Below are 12,614 nucleotides of genomic sequence, written 5' to 3'. Positions count from 1 at the left end.
TAATTTAACTTTTTTTTTTTTTTTTGTATTTTTTTGTCTTTTTTTTAAATTCCCGGCTGCTGGTCTCTGGTTGTTCCAACGTACGAATACACAGACACGGAGATAGCAAGGCACATACTGTACAAAGGATCGCACGGCAGAAGCAACACAAGACACCTGTAAAAAAAAAGAGAAAAAAAATATTAAAGAAAGAATTGATATCGAATCGGAAAAATCTTTTTATACTATATTCCTATATTTTATATAGAAAACACCGTATGTTATTTTGTACTCAGATCTAAATCGCATCGCTCTATCATCGTTATATAAGTATCCCATACAATATATTAGATGTTGAGTGATATCCGAGAATGAAAATCCATCTGACATTGTAAACAAAGCAATTTTCTTGTTGAGAGTGGCAGTTACTCCACTTATCATTCAGAATACTACCGAGAATGACTTCCAGCAACATCACCTATGTAAGAACAGATTCACTTACAGATAGCTAGGATATCTAATAAGAATGGACATAGTTATTCGAACCATCTTCATATATATCATAGCTAATATTATGGTGAAGAGAGATGGTTATGCAGCATTTTCCTTTACTGCAGTTTCATAAATAATCGCGAAAATATTTCCTATCCTAATACGTATAAATAAGTAAATATATAATCTACAAAATGTTAAATTATCATAATAATAATAATTAATATCCTATTGATGTAAATTAAAGGTGATAAATTTTCTTAATTCTTTGTACTTCTATATCAATATAATAAATCTTATTTATAAACAAGGTCTACGTGTATAATTTATAAACAAAGGTAATAAATTTTCTCTTCTATTTATTTAATAAAAAGTTAATATTATGAAAATAAAAACAACAGTATATTCAGATAATTTAAAGTAAAAATTGTCATTGGTTATTGCCATAAAAGTAAGTTTTAGTGTTGTTATCCAACGACATTCGATCCAGAGAAACAAATCAATGTTTATCCTAGTGTCATAAAGGAAAAAAAAAACAAGAAAAAAAGGGAGGGAATTCTGACAAATCGCTTAAAATCGAAAACATGAATTGAAAACAAAGTACCGTTTTAGTAAAATCTTTAAGCAACAATTGTGCTATTCTTTATGACGAAGAAGAAGCCAAGTAAATACAATACAAAGATTTATACTAAAGTACATTATGGATCAAAAGTTACTCGAATTACCTTAAAAGAATTTTAACAATGTTGACCTTTAGTATTTTGAAAGCAAATAAAAATTGAATTATAGCCTGTATATGCTATATAAAATCAATAAAATGCCCCATATATATCATTTCTAACTTTTTATATTCAATTTTAAACTTCTCGTGAATTTTTCCTGCTGTTTTTTTTTTCATTTTTATTACTTTCTATAACAAAGATACCCTATACCATTTAAAGCATCAATTATCTCGAGTGCCTTTAATGAAAAAAATAAAAAAAAGTCTAAAATGATCTTGTGTGATGTCAGGAAAAAAATACTCTCGTAAATCAACAACAAGAGTAATACGTGTTTACAAATCATACTTCACTATTTTCTATTATCAATATCTGTTAAGGTCTTTTATTAAAAAAAATAACGGGGAAAAAACACAATAAATAATCTAAGTAAGTATATGTTAATCTTATAAGATGATCAAACCGAGAATTTTATGTATCTACACTTTTAAACTACTGTAAATAAATCATTTGCTAAAGAAGTTCCCTTGCCTTATCTACCAAACGACTTGGTAAGGCTCTGAACTAATAAAATATTTTAAGACATTTTTACTATATCTTCTTCTTATAGAGAATCTTGTTGTTGAAAAGATACAGCACATAAATTATTATAGAGAAAGTCTTGTTTACAGAAAAAAAAAACACACAAGGCACTTTATAAAATGATTGTCATTATCTACAAATATTAAAAGAATATTTTAATTAAAATAAAATACGAATGGTTATTCTGTGTATGGAATTTTTATTGTTTACTGTTTATAAAAAAAATGCTCTTACCCCTCTGCAAATTTGAAACTAACTTCTGCAACGCTTCTATGTTACAAGTCTCTTTGTCTCCAGTCGATGCTTCCTATTACACAGTAGTTTCCTGCCGCGTATCCTTGAAGTGCCTAAAAAATAAAGAAGAAATATCCTAATTCAGGATTAAGTTAGTCAACCATAAAACACACAAACGGAAGACAATATCTTCAAAGAATATCTTTGAAGATAAAGATCAACATTTGTTTACTAGCAATATAAAGTTGAACTTATATATTGAAAAATAAATTTGTTATCCGTTCAAACATTTTCTTTATTTATTTAATAAATATTTAACTATATAATTTATATTATAATTAAAATTATAACAGCATAAAAATCAAACAAACTTTACTTTAAAAAAAAATAAAACAATAATAAATTTCTTAGAAAGGAAAATGTTTTTAATCGCATAAAATTATAAATAATTTTGATTTATTATGAAAAAGTTTGTATTAAATTTTAAGACATTTTTTTTCCAAGTTAATTAATAAATTAAAAAGAAACAGGTGCACATGAAATAATAAACAGGTGTAAGAAGTAAATAAAAAATTAATTTAAGTCGTAATAAACAGAAATTATAATGGAAAAAAATAAAGTAAAATGAACTTTCTATGGTAATAATAAATTTATAAACAAAGAAAAATTAATTTATATGTCAATAAAAGAAAATTCAGAAAAATAAATGTTGATAGATGAATTTGTAAATAAACAAGAAAAATTAATTAAGTTTATATGTTTATAAATAAATAAATAAACTAGAAACAAACTCAAATTATTTTTATATAATAAATTAAAAAAAATAATCGAATTAAAAATAATTTTAATAAATATATAAAGAAGCAGGACTTTAAAAAATTATAATGAATGATAATAATTAAGTTAAAGAGAAACAAGTTAAGGAAAAGTAATTAAGTTTATTTCTTAAAATAGAATTATATTTATTATAATTACTAAACATTAATTAAATTTTTTTTCCTCTCTTTAGTTTAAAAATTAATTTATTTTCCTGTTAGTTTAATGCGGATTTAAACTAATAATATAAATGTTCTAAATTAAATTTTAAAATATTTAATTCTTTTAAAGGATTTTTCAATTAATACTTTCAAAACTATTGTACTATAGACTTTATTTAAATTATTAAATATATTAATTATTTAACATTAGACTTAACTCCAAAACATAAAACTATCAAGATTCAATCTTTTAATACCTTTTTAATATGCATGCTTATAATTGATTTTCTCTTTCACATTCTGGTGCATATTATCAATTATAAATATTCATATATATATATAAATTTATAAGGAGAATTTTCTTTAATTTCTAAATATTTCTTTGAATAATAATAATAATAATAATATTGGAGAAAACAAACTTGATGATTATTTATTTCTTTACTTTCACAAGAATAATTATTGTGCATATCGATTAGAAAAATTTAATATCCACAAGCAATATAATTTATATTTTACTTCATTTATTGTTAAAATAAAATAGGAAAAGGGGGAAAAAATCGAATTGACTTTCTTCGATTAATTACATCTTTGGGATTTTTGCAACAATGAAGAAAATCACATGCCATTATCCACTCTTTTGCCGACTCATTACTTTGTCCATTAAGTGAGCGCGTATAAATGATTGCTAACATTGCTCAATAATAAATTGTAGTCCGACATACACCAGAAAGTGAATGAAAGCAAGCAACCTCCTATAGAAAGAAAATGAGAAATGAACGAGGGAGGGGACAATACATATTGAAGGCAATGCATTTTTCTCATAACTAGAAGTAACTTACAACTTTTATATGGTAATAATTTAAGTCATTTGTTTATATATTCGATTAATATTTGAAATATATCTGCCCTTTTCATGATTTTTTTAAGCTAAAGAAGTATAATCTTCATTTATACTGACGAATTTCAATTGATTACAGGTCTAAAATTAACGATAAAGTGTTCCTGTTCTGTTAATAATTTTGTCTATTTTTCGATGTGAAATACTCTTATGTTTCTTATTCTCTAATTGTATACTGATAACATACGATAATATCATTTTATTTTCGTTAGTTTATTAATTTGTAAACATATATTTTTTTTTGTATAAATAAATTTAAAAAGACTGTGTTTTATGTGTCCAGGTAATTATGAAACAAACTAAATTTAAAGTAAACATTGAACAGACATTGCTTAATATTTAGAACAAGAAGAATTTTCTGCAAAATTAATGAAAATGAAAATAACACACAAGGCACTTTATAAAATGATTGTCATTATCTACAAATATTAAAAGAATATTTTAATTAAAATAAAATACGAATGGTTATTCTGTGTATGGAATTTTTATTGTTTACTGTTTATAAAAAAAATGCTCTTACCCCTCTGCAAATTTGAAACTAACTTCTGCAACGCTTCTATGTTACAAGTCTCTTTGTCTCCAGTCGATGCTTCCTATTACACAGTAGTTTCCTGCCGCGTATCCTTGAAGTGCCTAAAAAATAAAGAAGAAATATCCTAATTCAGGATTAAGTTAGTCAACCATAAAACACACAAACGGAAGACAATATCTTCAAAGAATATCTTTGAAGATAAAGATCAACATTTGTTTACTAGCAATATAAAGTTGAACTTATATATTGAAAAATAAATTTGTTATCCGTTCAAACATTTTCTTTATTTATTTAATAAAAAGATAATATTATGAAAATAAAAACAACAGTATATTCAGATANATTGAACAGACATTGCTTAATATTTAGAACAAGAAGAATTTTCTGCAAAATTAATGAAAATGTTAATTAAATTCATTGCACTTTTCTAGTCATTTCAGTCTTTATAACGGTTAACCGACTTCTGGACCACCCTGTTATGTTTATATATATATATATATATTTAAATTATTTATTACTTAATTTAATTATTTTCTAATGAGTCAGTAAGAAAAAAACATTATTATCTTATAATACTATCCAATCTGTTCAGTCTTTTTTACGATGCACCAGCTGCGTTTGCATATTTGCAGCCAGTCTCTAAAGGATACCTATAGGCCAAGTAAAGCATGTCAACAAAAAGAAAGGGAGAAAAAATAAAACCTGTTCCAGTTCAATCAAGTTAAATACCTTAAGTGTATTCAGCACTAAAAGAAACAAACATATTGTTTTCTTCTAGTGTACAGTACCATGTGTGTGTGTGTGTGTGTGTTTTTTTTTTTTCTTTTATACGTTTATCATTACTTTTAATTGAGTGTGTTTGTTTATTTTAAAGTTTTATACTATGTATACACAGGTAGTCTACTTAACTACTTATTAAAGACTGGATAGAAGTATAATAGTTAAATTAAATTAGTTGTAATTGAAGGTACATAGATTTTTGGCTTATTTATATCCAGATATTCTTTGTTCGTTTATTCTAAGTGGCTCATAAAATAACTTAATGTCTCTTTACTTAGTTGTAAAATGAAATAATAGAAGTACTTTGCGACGATTTCATGAGTAAGTAGGTAACTCATAAATTATAATTAAATGTAATGATTTAGTAAAGGGAAAAATAAATGTCTTATGTAAGAACAGGTTATATTTCTTATTTAAATTAAACTGAATGATTTTTATGTAGAATTTTTTTATGGAAATTGGTTAGTTTTATTTGTTTTTTTTTAATATAATTTTATGTGGAGTAAAGGAAGAAAAAATATATGTGTGTGTGTGTTTAATTAAACAAAATTACATAATAAACATATTTGAATAACTCTCTCCATTTTGGTATGAATATATTTTTAAATAAATATTTTAATAAAGAATTGGAAACACAAAAGTCTTTAGTAAATATCTTAATTAAGTTAATTATTTATTTTTCAGAAGAAAAAAATAAACTTACAGAAAAATTACATCAAAATTTCGAAAGAACAAAGTTACTGTAACAAACATCGTTAAGTAAATCTTTTTTTTAATGAAAAATTAGCTACAAAATATATATATTATGCATCTGAGAAAGTTTATAATAAATATATTTAACAGGATCTAATTATAAAACTTAGTCTTTAATAAATATATTTAAGGCAAAAAAAAAATGAGGAGAAAACAATTTGCAAGATGTTACTTTAGTAAAGTTTCAATGAATATCACAAAACATATTTCCATATTAATTGTTACTAGTTATACTTTGATGTCAAATAACTTATACATTGTCGTAATTAATTTAAATAATTATCCCAGGATAGCGCTAATTGATAGAAATTAAATTATGTAATTTTCTAACGAAATTTATAGTAAATTAATCCAATTTTTCTGGCACAAAACGCAATTTATATCATTCGTAAAACGCCATGTGTTTAACGAGTCTTTATCCAAAAATGTCCTAAAATGTCGCGTACATTCTTCGCATCGTTGTATGTCGAATTTTAGATCGAATTTGATTTAATTAGCCTCATATTTCTACTAGAAGTATGAGTGAAATTGCTAAATTTGGCATTAATTCGTTTTGGTTGTTTGACGATACTTTAACGTTAATGTCTCAGAGGAGGATTGGATCTTGGCAGTGCTTTTTTTATTATTTTTATTTTTTTAGTTTTTCTTTGTGTTTTAGCGTTTAAATGACGCCAATAAAAATGTCACGTACTCACACTCGCAATTCCTGGCCACCCTGCCATTCTGGAGCTAGCATCCGAGGTCCTGGATAAGGCAGAAGTGGTTGGGCTTCTGGTAAAGCTTCTTTCGGTGACGCCGAAGCGACTTTTGGGGACATCCTCTGTGGCAGAGGATTCCCCTTTTGGGAAGGGGACGGCAAAGGGGATGGATAATCTTGAGCTAAAGGATACTGCCCTACGTGGGTAGGAAGGGCCATTGTAGGGTTTTTCGTGGGAACTTCCAGTATCATATCTCCTTCGTTCGGTCTTCTCACCTATACGAAGAATTAAGAGTTTTTTTTATTAACTTTTATATGTAATTATTTTATTGTAAAACTCAGTTCTATTAGAAAGGGATCATTAAATGTGAACCATTCCGAGAAAGAACTTAATGCGAATAGGAGCAACATTCCATTAACTCGCTCCATAAAAAAAGTTATTTCGCCGCATTGGATTCGTAATCTTATCGTTTCAATCGTGGTTCATAACCTCTAGTCTCTTGTGGAGCATGAATGTCGAGGTTTTTTCCGACATAGACGATCTGAATTACCCAAACTCCAGAAGAAATGTCAGTATACGCGTGTTGTGTCTTATCTCTTTCATCACACGTCGACAGAAACCTTGATATCAAAGCATTCCACCAAACTTAACATTGCATACTCGGCAGATTTCTCCCTTTATACAGTTTTTTCCTTCTAAGTAAGGGAAACTGTATCAGTTTAATAAGCATAAAACATATTTTAAATTCACTTTTTTATTTATATCCTTCCCCTCTTGCATTTTTCATCATACGAAATACATTTATCTAACTCTCAAAGACGAGAATATGCAAATCAATTTTCCTCCATGGTGTATTTGATATTTCTTATCGTTTATAAATATATATATATATAAATTTTTGTTTAAATTAATATTTTACAAGGTATTATAAAGTAATTACCTGATAATTTCTTTTCCACATATTTGTATCGAGTTTGTTTTTATCCCTCTGGTAGTAAACCCCTGCGAAGATGAGTACATTGAGCACCAAAAGGGAACATCCTATGGCAATAGTGACACTGAGGGCAGTCGAATAAGCTCCTTGCTGCATCATCACGGATAAAGAATCAGTCAAGTTGGTAGACGAAGTGATGGTTGCATGCTTATCTTGGTTGTTAGACAATGATGTTGTTGACGTACTCAGTTCCATTTCTCCACTGTTGTTTCCGAGCCCTGGAGAACTAGTGTGGGATACAGTATCTACAGAGGGGGAAATTGTCGATGATAAAGAAACTTTTCTAATGATCTGACGTACTTCGCCATCGTACATGTCTAGGTTATGGTGGTCTTCCAGTAAATGATGCTCTAAAGGAACATCAGCATCCGGCGGATCATGAAGTTTTGGAATCAAATTAAGCCAAAATGAAAGACGATGAGCATGATAATGGTCACGAATTTTAGGTTTCGGACCTGTAAAGATAATTATACATTAATCGCTAATCATAAAATTCATTAGCAAAACGACTAGCATGCAGAAAATGTTTTTTTCCCTCTCCTTTTCTTCCTCCTCTTCTCTATGTTAAATAAATATTTTACTAAAATTAAGTTTTAAAATCAAAATATGGTTTTATTTGCTTTTAATATTTTTAGAAAATAGGATAAAGAGAAAAAACCATCAATTTATTTGAGGCTTAGTGAAACTAAGATAGCAGTTTATAAAAGCTGCTATCAGTCAATTCTGTTTGAAGACTTAAGACTTCCTTATAATTGAAAAGACAAAAATGGATTGAAAGCTTCTAAACTATTACTTTAAAGGATAAAAAGTCAAAATAAAAATTGAAGAAAATATTTTTATAAAGGGGGGAAAAACTCAATTTATTAAAAGAGAAAGGGAAAATTCCAGTAAATATATATATATATATATACATAAAATTCTTTTTAAATTTGTCGAGAGTCTTAAATGAAAAAATAACGTTATATGAAGAGGGGGCTTACTTTTCCAAAAGAACTATTTTCGTGACTTCACCCAACTTACTTCAATTATTTATTCAACACAAACACTTATTAGTCTTAAATGCTGCCTTTTAAGTACAGTACATTCATTATTCAAAGCTTTGTGCTCCTGTTGTATATAATTTTACACGATGCTTATACAATACAAACTTGTAGGGTAATATGAGGTCAACGGATGTTGTAACTGGACGATATAATTTTAAAACTTTTCGAAATAATCCAACACTAGAAAAATAGCTGACATATAGCGAGTGAAACTACTTAATCATAATCTAGCATCTTATATCGTGGCCATTCATCAAAAAAAAGAAAGAAAAAGAAAGAAAAGATGATTTGTCTGTAATAAAATACTTCGTGCAAAATTTCTGACTTTGAATTAAGCTTCTTTAATAAATTTTTGTTTAAATTAATATTTTACAAGGTATTATAAAGTAATTACCTGATAATTTCTTTTCCACATATTTGTATCGAGTTTGTTTTTATCCCTCTGGTAGTAAACCCCTGCGAAGATGAGTACATTGAGCACCAAAAGGGAACATCCTATGGCAATAGTGACACTGAGGGCAGTCGAATAAGCTCCTTGCTGCATCATCACGGATAAAGAATCAGTCAAGTTGGTAGACGAAGTGATGGTTGCATGCTTATCTTGGTTGTTAGACAATGATGTTGTTGACGTACTCAGTTCCATTTCTCCACTGTTGTTTCCGAGCCCTGGAGAACTAGTGTGGGATACAGTATCTACAGAGGGGGAAATTGTCGATGATAAAGAAACTTTTCTAATGATCTGACGTACTTCGCCATCGTACATGTCTAGGTTATGGTGGTCTTCCAGTAAATGATGCTCTAAAGGAACATCAGCATCCGGCGGATCATGAAGTTTTGGAATCAAATTAAGCCAAAATGAAAGACGATGAGCATGATAATGGTCACGAATTTTAGGTTTCGGACCTGTAAAGATAATTATACATTAATCGCTAATCATAAAATTCATTAGCAAAACGACTAGCATGCAGAAAATGTTTTTTTCCCTCTCCTTTTCTTCCTCTGTTTAAACTTACTTCAGTGGTGGAGTAATCACATCCAAACATGTTATTCGATAGAAATGATACTCTCTCCTGAAGACATTCGTTATTTTCTTTTCTTTTTATTATAANCATGATAATGGTCACGAATTTTAGGTTTCGGACCTGTAAAGATAATTATACATTAATCGCTAATCATAAAATTCATTAGCAAAACGACTAGCATGCAGAAAATGTTTTTTTCCCTCTCCTTTTCTTCCTCCTCTTCTCTATGTTAAATAAATATTTTACTAAAATTAAGTTTTAAAATCAAAATATGGTTTTATTTGCTTTTAATATTTTTAGAAAATAGGATAAAGAGAAAAAACCATCAATTTATTTGAGGCTTAGTGAAACTAAGATAGCAGTTTATAAAAGCTGCTATCAGTCAATTCTGTTTGAAGACTTAAGACTTCCTTATAATTGAAAAGACAAAAATGGATTGAAAGCTTCTAAACTATTACTTTAAAGGATAAAAAGTCAAAATAAAAATTGAAGAAAATATTTTTATAAAGGGGGGAAAAACTCAATTTATTAAAAGAGAAAGGGAAAATTCCAGTAAATATATATATATATATATANCCTTTTCTTCCTCCTCTTCTCTATGTTAAATAAATATTTTACTAAAATTAAGTTTTAAAATCAAAATATGGTTTTATTTGCTTTTAATATTTTTAGAAAATAGGATAAAGAGAAAAAACCATCAATTTATTTGAGGCTTAGTGAAACTAAGATAGCAGTTTATAAAAGCTGCTATCAGTCAATTCTGTTTGAAGACTTAAGACTTCCTTATAATTGAAAAGACAAAAATGGATTGAAAGCTTCTAAACTATTACTTTAAAGGATAAAAAGTCAAAATAAAAAATGAAGAAAATATTTTTATAAAGGGGGGAAAAACTCAATTTATTAAAAGAGAAAGGGAAAATTCCAGTAAATATATATATATATATATACATAAAATTCTTTTTAAATTTGTCGAGAGTCTTAAATGAAAAAATAACGTTATATGAAGAGGGGGCTTACTTTTCCAAAAGAACTATTTTCGTGACTTCACCCAACTTACTTCAATTATTTATTCAACACAAACACTTATTAGTCTTAAATGCTGCCTTTTAAGTACAGTACATTCATTATTCAAAGCTTTGTGCTCCTGTTGTATATAATTTTACACGATGCTTATACAATACAAACTTGTAGGGTAATATGAGGTCAACGGATGTTGTAACTGGACGATATAATTTTAAAACTTTTCGAAATAATCCAACACTAGAAAAATAGCTGACATATAGCGAGTGAAGCTACTTAATCATAATCTAGCATCTTATATCGTGGCCATTCATCAAAAAAAAGAAAGAAAAAGAAAGAAAAGATGATTTGTCTGTAATAAAATACTTCGTGCAAAATTTCTGACTTTGAATTAAGCTTCTTTAATAAATTTTTGTTTCTGTTTTTTAATGCATTAGTCTCTCTCTCTCTCCTTTGCCAGGAAAATAGGGTAAGAGGCTATTAAGACAAATTAATATTTAAAATATTTTTAAATGAAATTTTCTTAAATTATAATTTTAATAATTGAATTTAAAACGATGTTATTTTTATAAAAATAAAAATAAATTTTTAAATTATTATCGTAGCTCGTAAAATAAATGTGTATATATAAAAGATACTTTTTACGTGATTAAAATTGATAATTTTGCACAATTTAAAGCGAAAAATTATTATAGAAGATACAATATTTATCCTCTAAAAATGTCTTTACTGCATTTTACAGTATATTAATAATCTCGTAATTAATTTACTGCTACTCTGTTATAGTGAATTAAATGCTTAATTATCCACTTAACAACTAATAAAAGCATTAAATGAGTTTAGTAATATTCTAGTCAACAACTTTATGTAAAAAGAGTAAGCCATAAAGTAAGGAGGAAAAAAAAATTAAATATATGTATAAAAAAAATTTAAGTTTTATCTTCTAGAAGCCTTTACTTTCTTTATGTATATATACATCTCTATAGAGAAAAATCTTACTTTACACAAAAACCTATTATCTAAATTTATAATTAATACTATTTATAACCAAATTAAATGGATATTTTTAATAAAAATAGCATGTAAAAAGAGTACAGAGTAATTAAAAAGCGATTATTCTTACACAGCGATCACTTATGAAAGGACATATATCATAGTGATTTATAGAACTGGCCGCTGTAACATATTTTAAATGATAAAATTAACTATCTTTGTGGAAGATTATTTTATAACCTACGATAATAATAACAATAAATAACTTTGGAATTTGTTATTTTATCCCATCCGGTAATTTTCACTCTAATACTTTATCCTTTACTTTTATAATAAGCTTATGTCTTCGGTACTAAGTAGGAACCTAGTGAACAATCAGTAAATTTTCCCAAGAGGCGTGAACTCGAGTATAAACTAAGAAGAAAATAAGGGCATTCAAATGGTAACCATTCCTTTTAACAACGAGATAAAATTGATGCAATTACAACTTACTAATCTATCATTAAGAGAATTAAACGCTATTATTCTTAACACAAGCGAACCATTTTTCTTTGCACGCATCGTACTGTTTATGCATTTTTACAGTGGAAAACTAACAAAATCAATTAAAATAAAATGTTAGAATTAAATGCGAAAAGACACATTTTCATATATAATTCAAAATGATCTCGTGATATTTAATTTAAAAAAATTACAGGCATTTAGTATTTAATTATTTTTATTTTATTTCTTTCTTTCTTTTTCTATTATCCAAATCGAAGTTTTCAACCATAAAAATAAATTTCATTAACGTGTTTTCTTTTGTACGAATAAAAATCAAAGAATAAAATTCACTAAACTCCCGTTGTAAAGTCAAAATGTACAATAAAAAATAATAATAATAAGTAAAAAAAAA

General features: G+C 27.1%; 1 protein-coding gene and 1 long non-coding RNA gene across 2 annotated transcripts in view; both read right to left on the bottom strand.

The window, feature by feature from the left end:
• Positions 1 to 17: 17 nt before the first annotated feature.
• Positions 18 to 3,323, bottom strand: LOC111623968. Its single transcript, XR_002756501.1, has 3 exons — positions 3,241 to 3,323; positions 2,007 to 2,119; positions 18 to 156 (listed from the first exon to the last, which is right to left on the bottom strand). It is a non-coding gene; the product is annotated as an uncharacterized LOC111623968 (long non-coding RNA).
• A 1,013-nt stretch (positions 3,324 to 4,336) lies between these two features.
• The window catches only part of LOC111623961 (neuroligin-4, X-linked-like), a 43,007-nt gene continuing 34,729 nt past the window's right edge, over positions 4,337 to 12,614 (bottom strand). The window contains exons 6-9 of the mRNA XM_023366703.1: positions 9,079 to 9,587; positions 7,588 to 8,112; positions 6,645 to 6,922; positions 4,337 to 4,517 (exon numbers count right to left, since the gene is read on the bottom strand). Of these exons, the coding sequence (XP_023222471.1) occupies positions 4,481 to 4,517; positions 6,645 to 6,922; positions 7,588 to 8,112; positions 9,079 to 9,587 (1,349 nt within the window). The 3' untranslated portion in view covers positions 4,337 to 4,480. The remainder of the gene's footprint in view (positions 4,518 to 6,644; positions 6,923 to 7,587; positions 8,113 to 9,078; positions 9,588 to 12,614) is intronic.

Source organism: Centruroides sculpturatus, unplaced genomic scaffold, assembly GCF_000671375.1.
Source record: "Centruroides sculpturatus isolate CEXI.00-Female unplaced genomic scaffold, Cexi_2.0 scaffold409, whole genome shotgun sequence".
In the NCBI taxonomy this organism is placed as follows: Eukaryota; Metazoa; Arthropoda; class Arachnida; order Scorpiones; family Buthidae; genus Centruroides; species Centruroides sculpturatus.
Note: the sequence above shows the minus strand (reverse complement) of the source record. Positions and strands in the feature narration are given on the sequence as shown.